The sequence below is a fragment of the Myxine glutinosa genome, chromosome 8 (assembly GCF_964187855.1).
Source record: "Myxine glutinosa chromosome 8, kmMyxGlut1.1, whole genome shotgun sequence".
NCBI lineage: Eukaryota > Metazoa > Chordata > Myxini > Myxiniformes > Myxinidae > Myxine > Myxine glutinosa.
In genome coordinates, this window is record NC_136268.1 from 93409227 (window position 1) to 93423178 (window position 13952).

The following is a 13952-nucleotide window of genomic DNA, read 5'->3' on the forward strand; positions in this document are numbered from 1 at the left end:
TTGACCGGGCCACTCCAGCAGGGCAGAAATTTGATGAACTGACTTGTTGGAAAGGTGGCATCCTATGACGGTGCCAGGTTTAAAGTCACTGAGCTCTTCAGTATGGCCCATTCTACTGCCAATGTTTGTCTATGGAGATTGCATGGCTGTGTGCTCCATTATATATACCTATCAGCAATGGGAGTGGCTGAAATAGCCGAATCCACTAATTGGAAGGGGTGTCCGCATACTTTTGGTCATGTAGTGTACCTCACTGATGAAAGAAAACTTGGTTATCTTTCCACTGTCAAAATGGCATAATAATAATAACTAGCCGAAACCCGTGGAACATCCACGGAAGGGAGGATGTGGTGTATGGATAGAGTGTACCATTATGGATGGCATAGGGGATTTGCTTGTCCGAGTAAGAGTTAGGAAGAAAGATGAGAATGAAGAGTGCGTATATGAACAACGTATTTATTGCAATCTACTTAAATGACAACGCTACGATATACTTTTGAAAAATGAATGGATTCGTAATAGGAATCGGCATAGCACCACTCTGGGATTGTCCACTCAGTGGACGGCTTGCTGTCGCCTTCGACTGTCCAATCAGCGGACGGCTTGCTTCGCCTTCGCCCAGCAGACGCCAATACGATAGCGTCGTAAGATGGCGTCGTATCGGCAGTTAATCGGATGCTTTTGGGCCCCAACGTCGGCTAATTAGATTTTTCGAGTATGGCTGTACGTGATAAACAAAGAGCGCGGTTCGTAGATCGTATGTGGTGCAGTGGGCATCGGGTCACTGGGTGCGGCATAAAAGGGATAACAAAGTCGAGTCCTTACGCTATTATTATATAGATAATAATAACAATAATAATCATAATAAATAATACTACAGGCAGTCACCAGGCAGTTTCTCATTCACCCAATACAACAACACAACAACATGCATTTTAAGGCCATTTTCCCTGCTAGAGCGGGGGTTAGCCTTGCGGTCCCCATGACAATCTTCTCCATTTTGCCCTATTTTCTGCATCTCTCCTTGTTAACCCCCTTGCCCGCATTTCTTCTTCCACCATCTTTAGCCAAGTCTTTCTCGGTCTTCCACATCCTCTACTTCCTTCTACATTCATTTCCGTCACTCTTCTCAACCAGACACTTTCATCCTTCCCCAACACATGACCAAACCATCTCAACCTGTTCCTCTTCACAGCATCAATCACAGGCTCTATTCCCATAATCTTTCGCAATTCATCATTTGTCTTCCTCTCTCTCAACGATACTCCGCACATCCACCGAACCATTCGCATTTCCACCCTTTCCAGCCTTCGTTGCTGCTCTACATTCATGACCCATGTCTCACTCCCATAAATCATAACACTTCTCACACATGCAGCATACACCTTTCCCTTCAGCTTCAACGACACTCCCCTCCTCATGAGCACGCCACTCAGTTCCCGAAACTTCTTCCATGCACATCTCACTCGAGAAACCGTTGCCGTGTCTGATCCACCTTCTCCATTCAGCATGTCTCTGAGGTAGCAAAATGTTTTCACACCTTCCAGCTTCACGCCGTCTCCAAGATCCAACGCAACATTTCCTCCATCTGCAGCTCCCTCTGTGCACACCTTAGATTTGAATGTAGCTGCCACACTGGTTAATGACCCTCTCAGACCACTACATTTTCGATAAACCCATTCAGCGCACATTGTACATTGAATGGAGTTCACTCCGACACCCTTCCTGCACACAGCACATGGCCACTTCCCAGTTCTTTCCACCTCACCACATGCTTTACCACTTGCCATCACCTTCGTCTTTCCTATATTCACCTTCAGACCTTTTGTCTCCATACATTCCTTCCACTTGTTCATCTTTTCCTTCAGTCCATCCATACTTTCTGCAATCAACACCAGATCATCTGCATACAACAACTCCCACGGTAAACCCTCCTTTACGTTCTGAGCCAGCACCTACATCACAGCTACAAATAGTAGTGGACTTAGTACCAACCCCTGACGCACTCCCACCTTCACCTCAAACTCACCACTGTTCCCGTCCTTCGTCCTTACAGCTGTGCGTGCTCTTTTGTACATTGACATCACTACTCTGATCAACCATTCCTCCACTCCTAACTTCCTCAATGCCCTGGTCAATACTTCGCGTGGAACCCTATCGAATGCTTTCTCCAGATCAACAAACCCAAGAAACAACTTCTTCCTCTTCTCCATGTACTTCTCCTGCAACTGCCTCACAATAAAGAGCACGTCTGTCGTTCCTCTTCCTGGCATAAATCCAAACTGCATTTCGTCGATCTTCACCTTCTTCCTTATCCTCTTCTCCAACACCCTTTCCAATACCTTAATTCCATGCTCCAATAACTTTATCGCTCGGTACGAGCCACACTCCAGAGGGTCACCTTTCCCTTTGTATGGAGGGACGAGGGTACTCAGTTCCCAATTCACTGGAATGCGGCCTTCTTTCACCACCAGATTACAGATCTCTGTCATTCTCTTCACACCCCAACTTCCTGCTGCCTTTAACATATCTCCCACAACTCCCGTCGGCCCTTCCACTTTTCTACTCTTCATTGCTTTTATCGCTTCTTCAACTTCCTCCTCAGTTATCTTCTCTGCCGGTCCTAAAACTGGGTTACTTTCTATGTTGCCATCCCATTCATTCTCTGTATTCAACAGCATTTCCATATATCTTTTCCATCTTCCTTTAATTCCATCTGGGTCGACAATGATTTGTCCCACTTCATACTTCAAGCAACTCACCCCCATCACATCACACCTCCCTTTCGCTATCTGCTTTGCAATCCTGAATACCGCTCTCTGACCCTCTTCCGAATCCAAGTGTTCTCCGAACATTTTCCTACATGCCTCCTGCGCCTTTGCTACCTCTTTCTTTGCAGCCTTCTTGGCTGCCTTATAACTTTCATGCTCTGCTTTTTCTGCTCCCGTACCCTTCGCCTTCTGCCACTCCTTGAACTTCTTCCTCTTCTCGTCAATCCTCTTTCCAACTTCATCATCCCACCACCATGTTTCCGAGTGCCTCGGTGGTCCTTTTGTCCATCCACATACCTCACCAACGGCTCCCAACAGACTATCTTTCATTGACATCCAACCACGTTCAAGCTCAACCACATCATCCTCTACCCTACTCAGCCTCTCTTTTAATGCCTCCCTTACTGTCACCTCTTTCAACCTCCACACCTTCATTCTCGGTTGGTACTTCACCCGCCGAGCTCTCCTCGCACCTTTCACCCTTATGTCGCAGACAACCAAGTGGTGCTGTGAAACAGCCTCCTCCCCCGGGATCACCTTTGTGTCCCGGAGGTGCCCCCTATCTCGCCTACGCACCATCAGGTAGTCAACGGTTGTCGTCAACCCACCTGACGTGTATGTAACAAGCTTATTATCCCCTTTCTGGAACTGAGTGTTACAAATCAACAAATCAGCTCCATCAGCAAACTCCAAAATCCTTTCACCTGCTCCATTTCTCACACCATATCCGTAACCCCCATGAACTCCCTCAAAACCGTCCATACTCCTTCCCACATGTCCATTTAGGTCTCCTCCTACCACAACAACTTCCTCATCTTTCACGTTTTCCATCAGCTTCTCTATCGCACACCAGAACTTGTCCTTCTCTTCATCACTCCGACCAACCTGCGGAGCATATCCCGAGATGACGTTCACCAAGAGCTTTCCAATCATCATTTTCACCATCATCAACCTATCACTAACTCTAGTCACACTCACCACACTGTCTACAAACTCCTCAGAAAACAGGACACCAACACCATTCACGCCCTCCGGGCACCCTTGCCACACAAACTTGTATTTCTGTCCCTGCCTACCCTTCACCATTCTCACACCACTTCCCTTCCATCTTGTCTCTTGCACACAACATATGTCCACTCTTCTTCTGATCAATACTTCCACCACTTCTCCTGATCTCCCTGTCATTGTCCCTACATTCCATGTCCCAAACCTCAGAAACCGATCTCCACTTCGGGCTGTACCCTGCCCATATGTAGTTGTAATTGTCATGGTTCTCTTTTTGAGGCAATATTTTTATGGCCGGATGCCCTTCCTGACGCCAACCCTCTTTGTCGCCTCTTACGACACGCAGGGATACGGTGTACCTATTCTAACGAGGGTACACACCAGGGTCTCATTCACCCAATGATAAGTTTAAACCATTGTCCAATAAATACATTGCCTCCTGCCTTCAACAATTCCACTGTAATAATATGTATGCCAGGAGCTCTGTCGTCAATAGCATTTGCGCATAACTTTTATGGTGGAAGCGACAAAAGGGGGAAAATCCGGGGTGGGTGGGTCTCAGGTGTTACTGCATGTAAAATAAAACATAGATTACATTTTAAAAATTGGCAGAAAATGCCATTAAACAAAATGAGCTGTTTTTCAAAGTGTGCATTACTGTGTCGAAAAGGGACAATATTTGATGTTTGCGTGTTCTTAAAATCTAAAGGCAAGATAAATATGAGGGCTATCCAACACACTGTCATCCCACTTGGAACTTTTTAAGTGAAAGATCCAGGTGCAATGATTGCAAAATTACACAAATACAGTTTCATTATGTCCGATACCAACTATGTTTATCGCAGTGTTGGTTTACATTCCGGAATTAAAACAATAGCATCTGGTACCATGGATGTGGCTGAAAGATTCAGGAAGGAAGACATCCAAACTATTATTAAATTTATGGTGATGGAGAACGAAAATGAACACAAAAATCCAATCAACAATTTTCTTAGTTTTTTTTATAATACTTGTGAAAAACCACTAAGCGATGGGTACCATTTTTTCTAGAAGGGAAAACTGACATGCACGACAGACAGTATTCAGGTAAGCCTGCTGCTTGAGAAGGAATGACAATGTCACCTTTATTAACAGATGTTTGCTTCAAGGTGAGCATGCCACAATTTCAGACCTTGTGTAAGTATGCAATACCCAAAGCGGCAGTACATCTCATTCATTCTTAGACCATGTTAAAAAGAGGAAAAAAGAAAAAGAATAGTGATTTTGGAATTCGTGCCACACGTCCTCACGGAGGAGCAGAAATTGAACAAGCTTGCTCTGTGTCAACAGCATCTTTGGTGTTTTTGTCGGGAAGATAACACTTTCTTGGAGCAGATCATAGCTGGAGGCAAAACCTGGTGTCACATAAATTATATGAACCTCCAATGTCGCTTAGAAGAGTAAAAAGCGCTGATCCTGTCTGAAAAATGTCAAATTACAATAATGGAGTATCAACGTGCTTCACAGTATTTTGTTACGACCACAATGGAATTTCTGATAACTGGGCAGTTCCACGGTGCATAACAGTGAGTGGCGACTAATAACATATGGTTTTACACAATCAGCTAGACTTGAATTACACAAAAAGCATCAAGCTCTTCTGAACGATACCATCCAACTCAACAATGCTGTGCCACTTTCAAATATAAATGTCTGCAACCTGCCTGAGTCCTGGGAATGGAAGGTTTTGCCACATCCACCATATAGAGTACTCACTGGATTTGAGTCCACTAAACATCCAAATATTCCGCGAAATGAAAAACTACTTTGAGATGATGTTTTGGATCTGCTCATTAAGAGATTAACACTGTAGTGAGGACACTGTGCTAGGATGAAAAGGTCGGTTCACAATTGGATGAAGTTTATTGAGGAGAATAAAGATGATGTGAAATAATGTGACACAAGTACATTTTGTAAATTGTACCATATCTATTATATAGGTAGGGGTGACATATCCTTTTGGATGACCCTGAGGTGCGATGCATTGCAAATTTAGATTCATGAAAAATCCTCAAAGCCTGGTTAACATCCAGAAGCAATGAAATGCATTCAAGTGTCAAGAGGCATAACGGATATTTCATGAATGTAAATACTCAATGACCATCTCAAGAAAAATAAACAATCCAACATTGACCCAGGAAAGAGGTAAGTGAAAGTGAAGGGAGAGCAGTACCCTTCTTTTGTGCGAGAGGGTGTGGGGAACGGATGGGAATCGCCCGTGGTGGGCTGCTGGACAGTTTTGGTTGCAGGCCCAAAAGAGAGTCCCCAAGCAGCGAGTTAGATGTGCGTTTCAGTATGTACACATAGTGTTCATGGTCGACCACTGCCTCTGTCATGCAGGTGTCAGGACAAGACAAAAGGGAAGTGGATGAGCCATTAAAGAAGAAAAGCAGGAAAGGTCACAGTGAAAAACTCCTCCACAATTCTGAATTGCGATGTGGGCAATGGGAGGAGAGTGGCAGGGAGTGGGGAGGAAAACAGCAATTTAACAATCATACTAAAATACGCAATTTGGTGTCTGTCTGTCTGTCTGATGATTTTTTGACTGTTATACATTCCGTCGTTACTTATCCAATCTCAACCAAACTTGACAGGATGACTAAAGGTTACATAATGAAGGTTGTAGCGCATTCATTTGCCCCCCTCCCAAAGGGGGTTTTCTCCCCCGAGCGGGTTTTCCCCACCATTGCCGTCAATGGGGTTGCGTGTTGAGGTGTATATCGATGTTAAGTTAGCTTTATCGTGGCATTTTTCCAAGGCCGCTTCTTCTAACAAAACTAACGATACTACAACAACAACAACAACAACATGCATTTTAAGGCCATTTTCCCTGCTAGAGTGGGGGTTAGCCTTGCAGTCCCCATGACAATCTTCTCCATTTTGCCCTATTTTCTGCATCTCTCCATGTTAACCCCCTTGCCTGTATTTCTTCTTCCACCATATTTAGCCAAGTCTTTCTCGGTCTTCCCCGTCCTCTAATTCTTTCTACATTCATTTCCATCACTCCTCTCAACCAGTCACTTTCATCCTTCCTCAACACATGACTAAACCATCTCACCCTGTTCCTCTTCACAGCATCAATCACAGGCTCTATTCCAATCATCTTTCGCAATTCATCATTTGTCTTCCTCTCTCTCAACGATACTCCGCACATCCACCAAACCATTCGCATTTCCACCCTTTCCAGCCTTCGTTGCCGCTCTACGTTCATTACCTATGTCTCGCTCCCATAAATCATAACACCTCTCACACATGCAGCAGACACCTTTCCCTCCAGCTTCAACGACACTCCCCTCCTCATCAGCACGCCACTCAGTTCCCGAAACTTCTTCCATGCACATCTCGCTCTGGCAACCGTTGCCGAGTCTGATCCAACTTCTCCATTCAGCATGTCTCCGAGGTAACAAAATGTTTTTACACCTTCCAGCTTCACGCCGTCTCCAAGATCCAACTCAACATTTCCTCCATCTGCAGCTCCCTCTGTGCACACCTGACATTTGAATGTAGCTGCCACACTGGTTAATGACCCTCTCAAACCACTACATTTTTGATGAACCCACTCAGCGCACATTGTACATTAAATGGAGTTCACTCCGACACCATTCCTGCACACAGCCCATGGCCACTTCCCAGTTCTTTCCACCTCACCACATGCTTTACCACTTGCCATCACCTTCGTCTTTCCGATATTCACCTTCAGACCTTTTGTCTCCATACATTCCTTCCACTTGTTCATCTTTTCCTTCAGTCCATCCATACTTTCTGCAATCAGCACCAGATCATCTGCATACAACAACTCCCACGGTAAACCCTCCTTTACGTTCTGAGCCAGCACCTACATCACAGCTACAAATAGTAGTGGACTTAGTACCAACCCCTGACGCACTCCCACCTTCACCTCAAACTCACCACTGTTCCCGTCCTTCGTCCTTACAGCTGTGCGTGCTCTTTTGTACATTGCCATCACTACTCTGATCAACCATTCCTCCACTCCTAACTTCCTCAATGCCCATGTCAATACTTCGCGTGGAACCCTATCGAATGCTTTCTCCAGATCAACAAACCCAAGAAACAACTTCTTCCTCTTCTTGATGTACTTCTCCTGCAACTGCCTCACAATAAAGAGCACGTCTGTCGTTCCTCTTCCTGGCATAAATCCAAACTGCATTTCGTCGATCTTCACCTTCTTCCTTATCCTCTTCTCCAACACCCTTTCCAATACCTTCATTCCATGCTCCAATAACTTTATCGCTCGGTACGAGCCACACTCCAGCGGGTCACCTTTCCCTTTGTATGGAGGGACGAGGGTACTCAGTTCCCAATTCACTGGAATGCGGCCTTTTTCACCACCAGATTACAGATCTCTGTCATTCTCTTCACACCCCAACTTCCTGCTGCCTTCAACATATCTCCCACAACTCCCGTCGGCCCTCCCGCTTTTCTACTCTTCATTGCTTTTATCGCTTCCTCAACTTCCTTCTCAGTTATCTTCTCTGCCGGTCCTAAAACTGGGTTACTCTCTTTGTTGCCATCCCATTCATTCTCTGTATTAAACAGCATTTCCATATATCTTTTCCATCTCCCTTTAATTCCAGCTGGGTCCACAACGATTTGTCCCACTTCATCCTTCAAGCAACTCACCCCCATTACATCACACCTCTCTTTCGCTATCTGCTTTGCAATCCTGAATACCGCTCTCTGACCCTCTTCCGAATCCAAGCATTCTCCGAACATTTTCCTACATGCCTCCTGCGCCTTTGCTACCTCATTCTTTGCAGCCTTCTTGGCTGCCTTACAACTTTCCTGCTCTGCTTTTTCTGCTCCCGTACCCTTCGCCTTCTGCCACTCCTTGAACTTCTTCCTCTTCTCGTCAATCCTCTTTCCAACTTCATCATCCCACCACCATGTTTCCGAGTGCCTCGGTGGTCCTTTTGTCCATCCACATACCTCACCAACGGCTCCCAATAGACTATCTTTCATTGACATCCAACCACTTTCAAACTCAACCACATCATCCTCTACCCTACTTAGCCTCTCTTTTAATGCCTCCCTTACTGTCACCTCTTTCAACCTCCACACCTTCATTCTCGGTTGGTACTTCACCCGCCGAGTTCTCCTCGCACCATTCATCCTTATGTCGCAGACAACCAAGTGGTGCTGTGAAACAGCCTCCTCCCCCGGGATCACCTTTGTGTCCCGGAGGTGCCCCTATCTCGCCTACGCAGCATCAGGTAGTCAACGGTTGTCATCGACCCACCTGACGTGTATGTAACAAGCTTATTATCCTCTTTCTGGAACTGAGTATTACAAATCAACAAATCAGCTCCGTCAGCAAACTCCAAAATCGTTTCACCTTCTCCATTTCTCACACCATATCCTTAACCCCCATGAACTCCCTCAAAACCGTCCATACTCCTTCCCACATGTCCATTTAGGTCTCCTCCTACCACAACAACTTCCTCATCTTTCACGTTTTCCATCAGCTTCTCTATCGCACACCAGAACTTGTCCTTCTCTTCATCGCTCTGACCAACCTGTGGAGCATATCCCGAGATGACGTTCACCAAGAGCTTTCCAATCATCATTTTCACCATCATCAACCTATCACTCACTCTAGTCACACTCACCACACTGTCTACAAACTCCTCAGAAAACAGGACACCAACACCATTCACGCCCTCCGGGCACCCTTGCCACACAAACTTGTATTTCTGTCCCTGCCTACCCTTCACCATTCTCACACCACTTCCCCTCCATCTCGTCTCTTGCACACAACATATGTCCACTCTTCTTCTGACCAATACCACCACTTCTCCTGATCTCCCTGTCATTGTCCCTACATTCCACATCCCAAACCTCAGAAACCAAGGTTGCCATAGTGAGCGGGTATACTAGTAACATTAAATTAGAGTTCTTAACCTCAAAAGCTAACTCGGATCAAAGACAAATAAATGTGAAGATGATATGCTCAACAAAAGAAGTCTCACCAGCATGCCAAGAACTGGTTGCAGCAGGACTATGATTCACAGATGCATCCCCTACATCTAATGAGTCCACCGAAGCAACCTCATTGTTATATTCAGCAGACACACTCTCGGAACCAGAGTGCTGCAGACGTCGCTTGCGCTCCCAAGACCGTCCATCACGCTCTCCTAAATCATCTCGAAGCATCATTTCTGTCTCATTCGGGTCCTCCAGAATTGAGACGCGATCACGCACCTGAAGCCAGACAAAGTCTCATAAACATGTAAGTGCACCATAGAATCCCAGCAGAACTGTGCAAAACAAGCTGGGTTTTTGAAAGTTACGTTTAAAGGCGAAGTTACAGCAGACAGACACCCTAAACGTTCTGTAGCCATAGCATAAAGGTTTTAGCCACAGATTTTGCACATTAAGCACTTATTTGCATTACTTTAAAATGCCAAGTATAAAAATTGACTATGCAATGAAGGCTAATTTATTCAAAGATAAAAAAGACAGAAACATCACATATTGACACATTGACACACATGTTAACTTCAACTAGACTCAATTATTGATTTATATGAGGCTCGGAGCTTGTGTGTATCTCAGATTAAGGAGAAATGTGCTAGAAGTCATTATACTAGTTTTTGGTAAAATTTGAGGGGCAATAGGAGATTAAAGACAAACAAATATTTTACAGGACATTTGAACCTGAGTTCCCTGCATAATGAGCCAGGGGTTCAAATGGAAATACAGGCTAACTCAAGTTTTTATGATTATTATGAATTTGGTTTGCGAGTTGCATCATTACTGAGGAATGGCTGCACTGCAGGAACTTGGCCAGGTTCCTTTTTCACAATGGTCTACCTGGTGGTTTTAAAAGATAGTGCAGGATCTTTTCCATCAATGCTAACAAACCTTACATTCCATCGTAGAGACTTCTGAATACAGAAGTGAAACATACAGTCAGTGATCACAATATTTTCGATTTATGGAGATTCAAATCGTTATAGGCGTTCATATGATCCTGTAGGACGAATACAATTCAGAAGCTGATGAGGAAACATTTAATTCCCAAAATTATTTTGATGACACAGGGAGAGGAGTGCTAATGTTTGTATGGTGATTGGATCGAATTCTTATCCCTTAATGGATAAAAGCTTTACCTATACCCAAATCATTTTCAAAGAGCTAAGGCAGTGGTATAAGGTAAATACGCATTGTTACGTGCTCCTCCCCGACCCCCTGGTCACGGTGTACCTCCGAGCCCCAAAAGGAGTCACGGCAGAAAAATATGTTATCCTGTGTCAAAAATCAATGGTGAAACCACACCAATTGCAAATAATACAAACACCAATAATACAAACAAATATTGTATTAAAAATCACACAAGAATAACAGTACAATAATAATCGGAATCAAGAGTACAATCAATCTATCTCCTATGATGGTACCATCAGCTAGTACAAGGTAACTCACTGTGCTCCAAGTGAGTGGAAAAAGAACATTCCCCAATGTCTCTATATTCCCGTCTTCGAGCTCAGAGCCGATCCCCTCCAGTGATCATCGGAACGATGTCGAATCGAAACCAGAATCTCATTCAGATGACAGGCACAGTCATGCCGCCCAAAACGGCACAAAGGCGCACGCGGCCAAAGCGGAGAAAAGGGTCACGCGGTTAAAGCGGCACAAAGGCGCACTCACGGCGACTGGGAAATTAAAAGGCGCCCTCCAGGTATGAACTTTCACTGTTCACAGTCGGCGAGCCGCAAAGTAATCGTCAAAAGCCTCGGTGCACACACACACCACAGATACATCTGAAAGCGGTGGAAACGGCTGATGAAGCAAGGAAAGTTTGCTCGACGCGCGAGTCAAAATGGCCGACGGCTCGCCCTCGAGTCGCAACGACCCGGCGATGATTCTTCAGAATCTAACACGAAACCTGACACGCAGGATGATCAGTCACAGTGATAACAACTTTATCGCAGGAATCCTTTTTCCCAGGAAACCCAAAGTACGTGACTCTTGCTCGACAACGTTCGATCCAGACCGCAAAGCAACCCACTTCTTCTCCGACTTTTCGCTCCGCCCCCTTTTCTTCTCCTTCCGCTTCGTTGTCGTCCGGTTCCGGTTTCATTTAAAACATTAACCTTTTTACCTTTTGACAACAATAACCGTCATTTCCCTCAAACCACAATAATAATAATAATAATACATGGAACCAGAAATGTTTCAAGTGGATGAAAACCACAACAACGGAAGTGATGAATCCGTAACAGCATGAACACACCCATTGGTAGGCCATGTGTATTTTTTTTGCATACAAATTATAGACTCATGGAAGAGTGTGATGACAGAGGGGAAAAAGGCAACAAACTAACAGTGGGGAAATGGGGCAACAGTTGGATACAAGCTTAGGAATGAATGGCAGAGTGAGAGAGAGAGAGAAAGAGAAAGAGAAAGAGGAGAAACATAGTAACCCACAAGTAAGAGGGTTCAGGTAGATAGGTTAATGGGAATAGAAAACATCATAGGTAGGGATAGGGGTTGAAATGAGGTTGTGATGCACCATGTGCTTAAAGCTCTGGAGTGAAGGGTGCAATTGAAAGGTCTCTGTAAGGCGGGTGCAATTGAAAGGTCTCAGTAAGGCGGGTTCACAAACAGAAGAGAAAGGACCAAGGAAGTGGATGTGGGTGAGGTGAAAAGCCTGGATCTTTGGAGTTTAAACAAGGGGGATTTATAGAAGAATGTGTGCATCTTGGAGGAGGTGGGAGACAAGAGTAGGGAATCAGAGGTCTAAGAGAGCAGATGGAGTTTGATCGGAGGAGAAGCAGTAAAACAACACAACAGAGGCCACTTACCTGTATACAATGTGAATTGTGAGTGCAACTGGGCTCGTACTTTGACAAGCCAAAAGCTTTACATTCCACTGAATTTGAGAGAGAGGAACAGATGTGATGTGATACTGGGGCACCAGCCCATTACATAGGAGTGAGAGAGAGAGTGAGAGAGAGTGAGAGAGAGTGAGAGAGAGTGACAGAGAGTGACAGAGAGAGAGAGAGTGAAAGAGTGAGAGAGAGTGAAAGAGTGAGAGAGAGTGAAAGAGTGAGAGAGAGTGAAAGAGTGAGAGAGAGTGAAAGAGTGAGAGAGAGTGAAAGAGTGAGAGAGAGTGAAAGAGTGAGAGAGAGTGAAAGAGTGAGAGAGAGTGAGAGAGAGTGAAAGAGTGAGAGAGAGTGAAAGAGTGAGAGAGAGTGAAAGAGTGAGAGAGTGAAAGAGTGAGAGAGAGTGAAAGAGTGAGAGAGAGAGTGAAAGAGTGAGAGAGAGTGAAAGAGTGAGAGAGAGTGAGAGAGAGTGAAAGAGTGAGAGAGAGTGAAAGAGTGAGAGAGAGTGAAAGAGTAAGAGAGAGTGAAAGAGTGAAAGAGTGAAAGAGTGAAAGAGTGAGAGAGAGTGAAAGAGTCTGAAAGAGTGAGAGAGAGTGAAAGAGTGAGAGAGAGTGAAAGAGTAAGAGAGAGTGAAAGAGTGAAAGAGTGAAAGAGTGAAAGAGTGAGTGAGTGAAAGAGTGAGTGAGTGAGTGAGTGAGTGAGTGAGAGAGAGAGAGAGAGAGAGAGAGAGAGAGTGAAAGAGTGAGAGAGTGAGAGAGTGAGAGAGTGAGAGAGAGAGAGAGAGTGAGTGAGTGAGAGAGTGAGAGAGTGAAAGTGTGAGAGTGTGAGAGAGAGTGAGAGAGTGAGAGAGTGAGAGAGAGTGAGAGAGAGAGAGTGAGAGAGTGAGAGAGAGAGAGAGAGTGAGAGAGTGAGAGAGTGAGAGAGTGAAAGAGTGAGAGAGAAAGAGAGATAGAGAGAAAGAGAGAAAGAGAGAAAGAGTGAAAGAGTGAAAGAGTGAAAGAGTGAGAGAGTGAGAGAGTGAGAGAGTGAGAGAGTGAAAGAGTGAGTGTGAGAGTGAGAGTGAGAGAGAGAGAGAGAGAGAGAGAGAGAGAGAGAGAGAGAGAGAGAGAGAGCGCAGTACTCCAACGAGCTGAGAAAAAGGACCTTGTAGGCTGTTCGTAGTTGGCATGATGGAGGATCCTCCAGTCTTTAGCTGGCTTTGGAGACCAGCTATGCTCTATGGTCAACCCAGGAGAGGTCATGCCTGATGGTGAGGCCTACAAGTTCAAGAGAATGATTATATTCCAGTGGC

General features: G+C 45.0%; 1 protein-coding gene across 2 annotated transcripts in view; it reads right to left on the reverse strand.

The window, feature by feature from the left end:
• The window catches only part of USP33 (ubiquitin specific peptidase 33), a 148649-nt gene that overhangs the window by 43259 nt on the left and 91438 nt on the right, over positions 1-13952 (reverse strand). The window contains exons 11-12 of one of the 2 annotated variants that reach the window (XM_068124849.2): positions 9803-10034; positions 5989-6144 (exon numbers count right to left, since the gene is read on the reverse strand). In XM_068124849.2, coding sequence (XP_067980950.2) covers positions 5989-6144; positions 9803-10034 — 388 coding nt within the window. The remainder of the gene's footprint in view (positions 1-5988; positions 6145-9802; positions 10035-13952) is intronic. The other variant, XM_068124850.2, reaches the window with a different exon arrangement.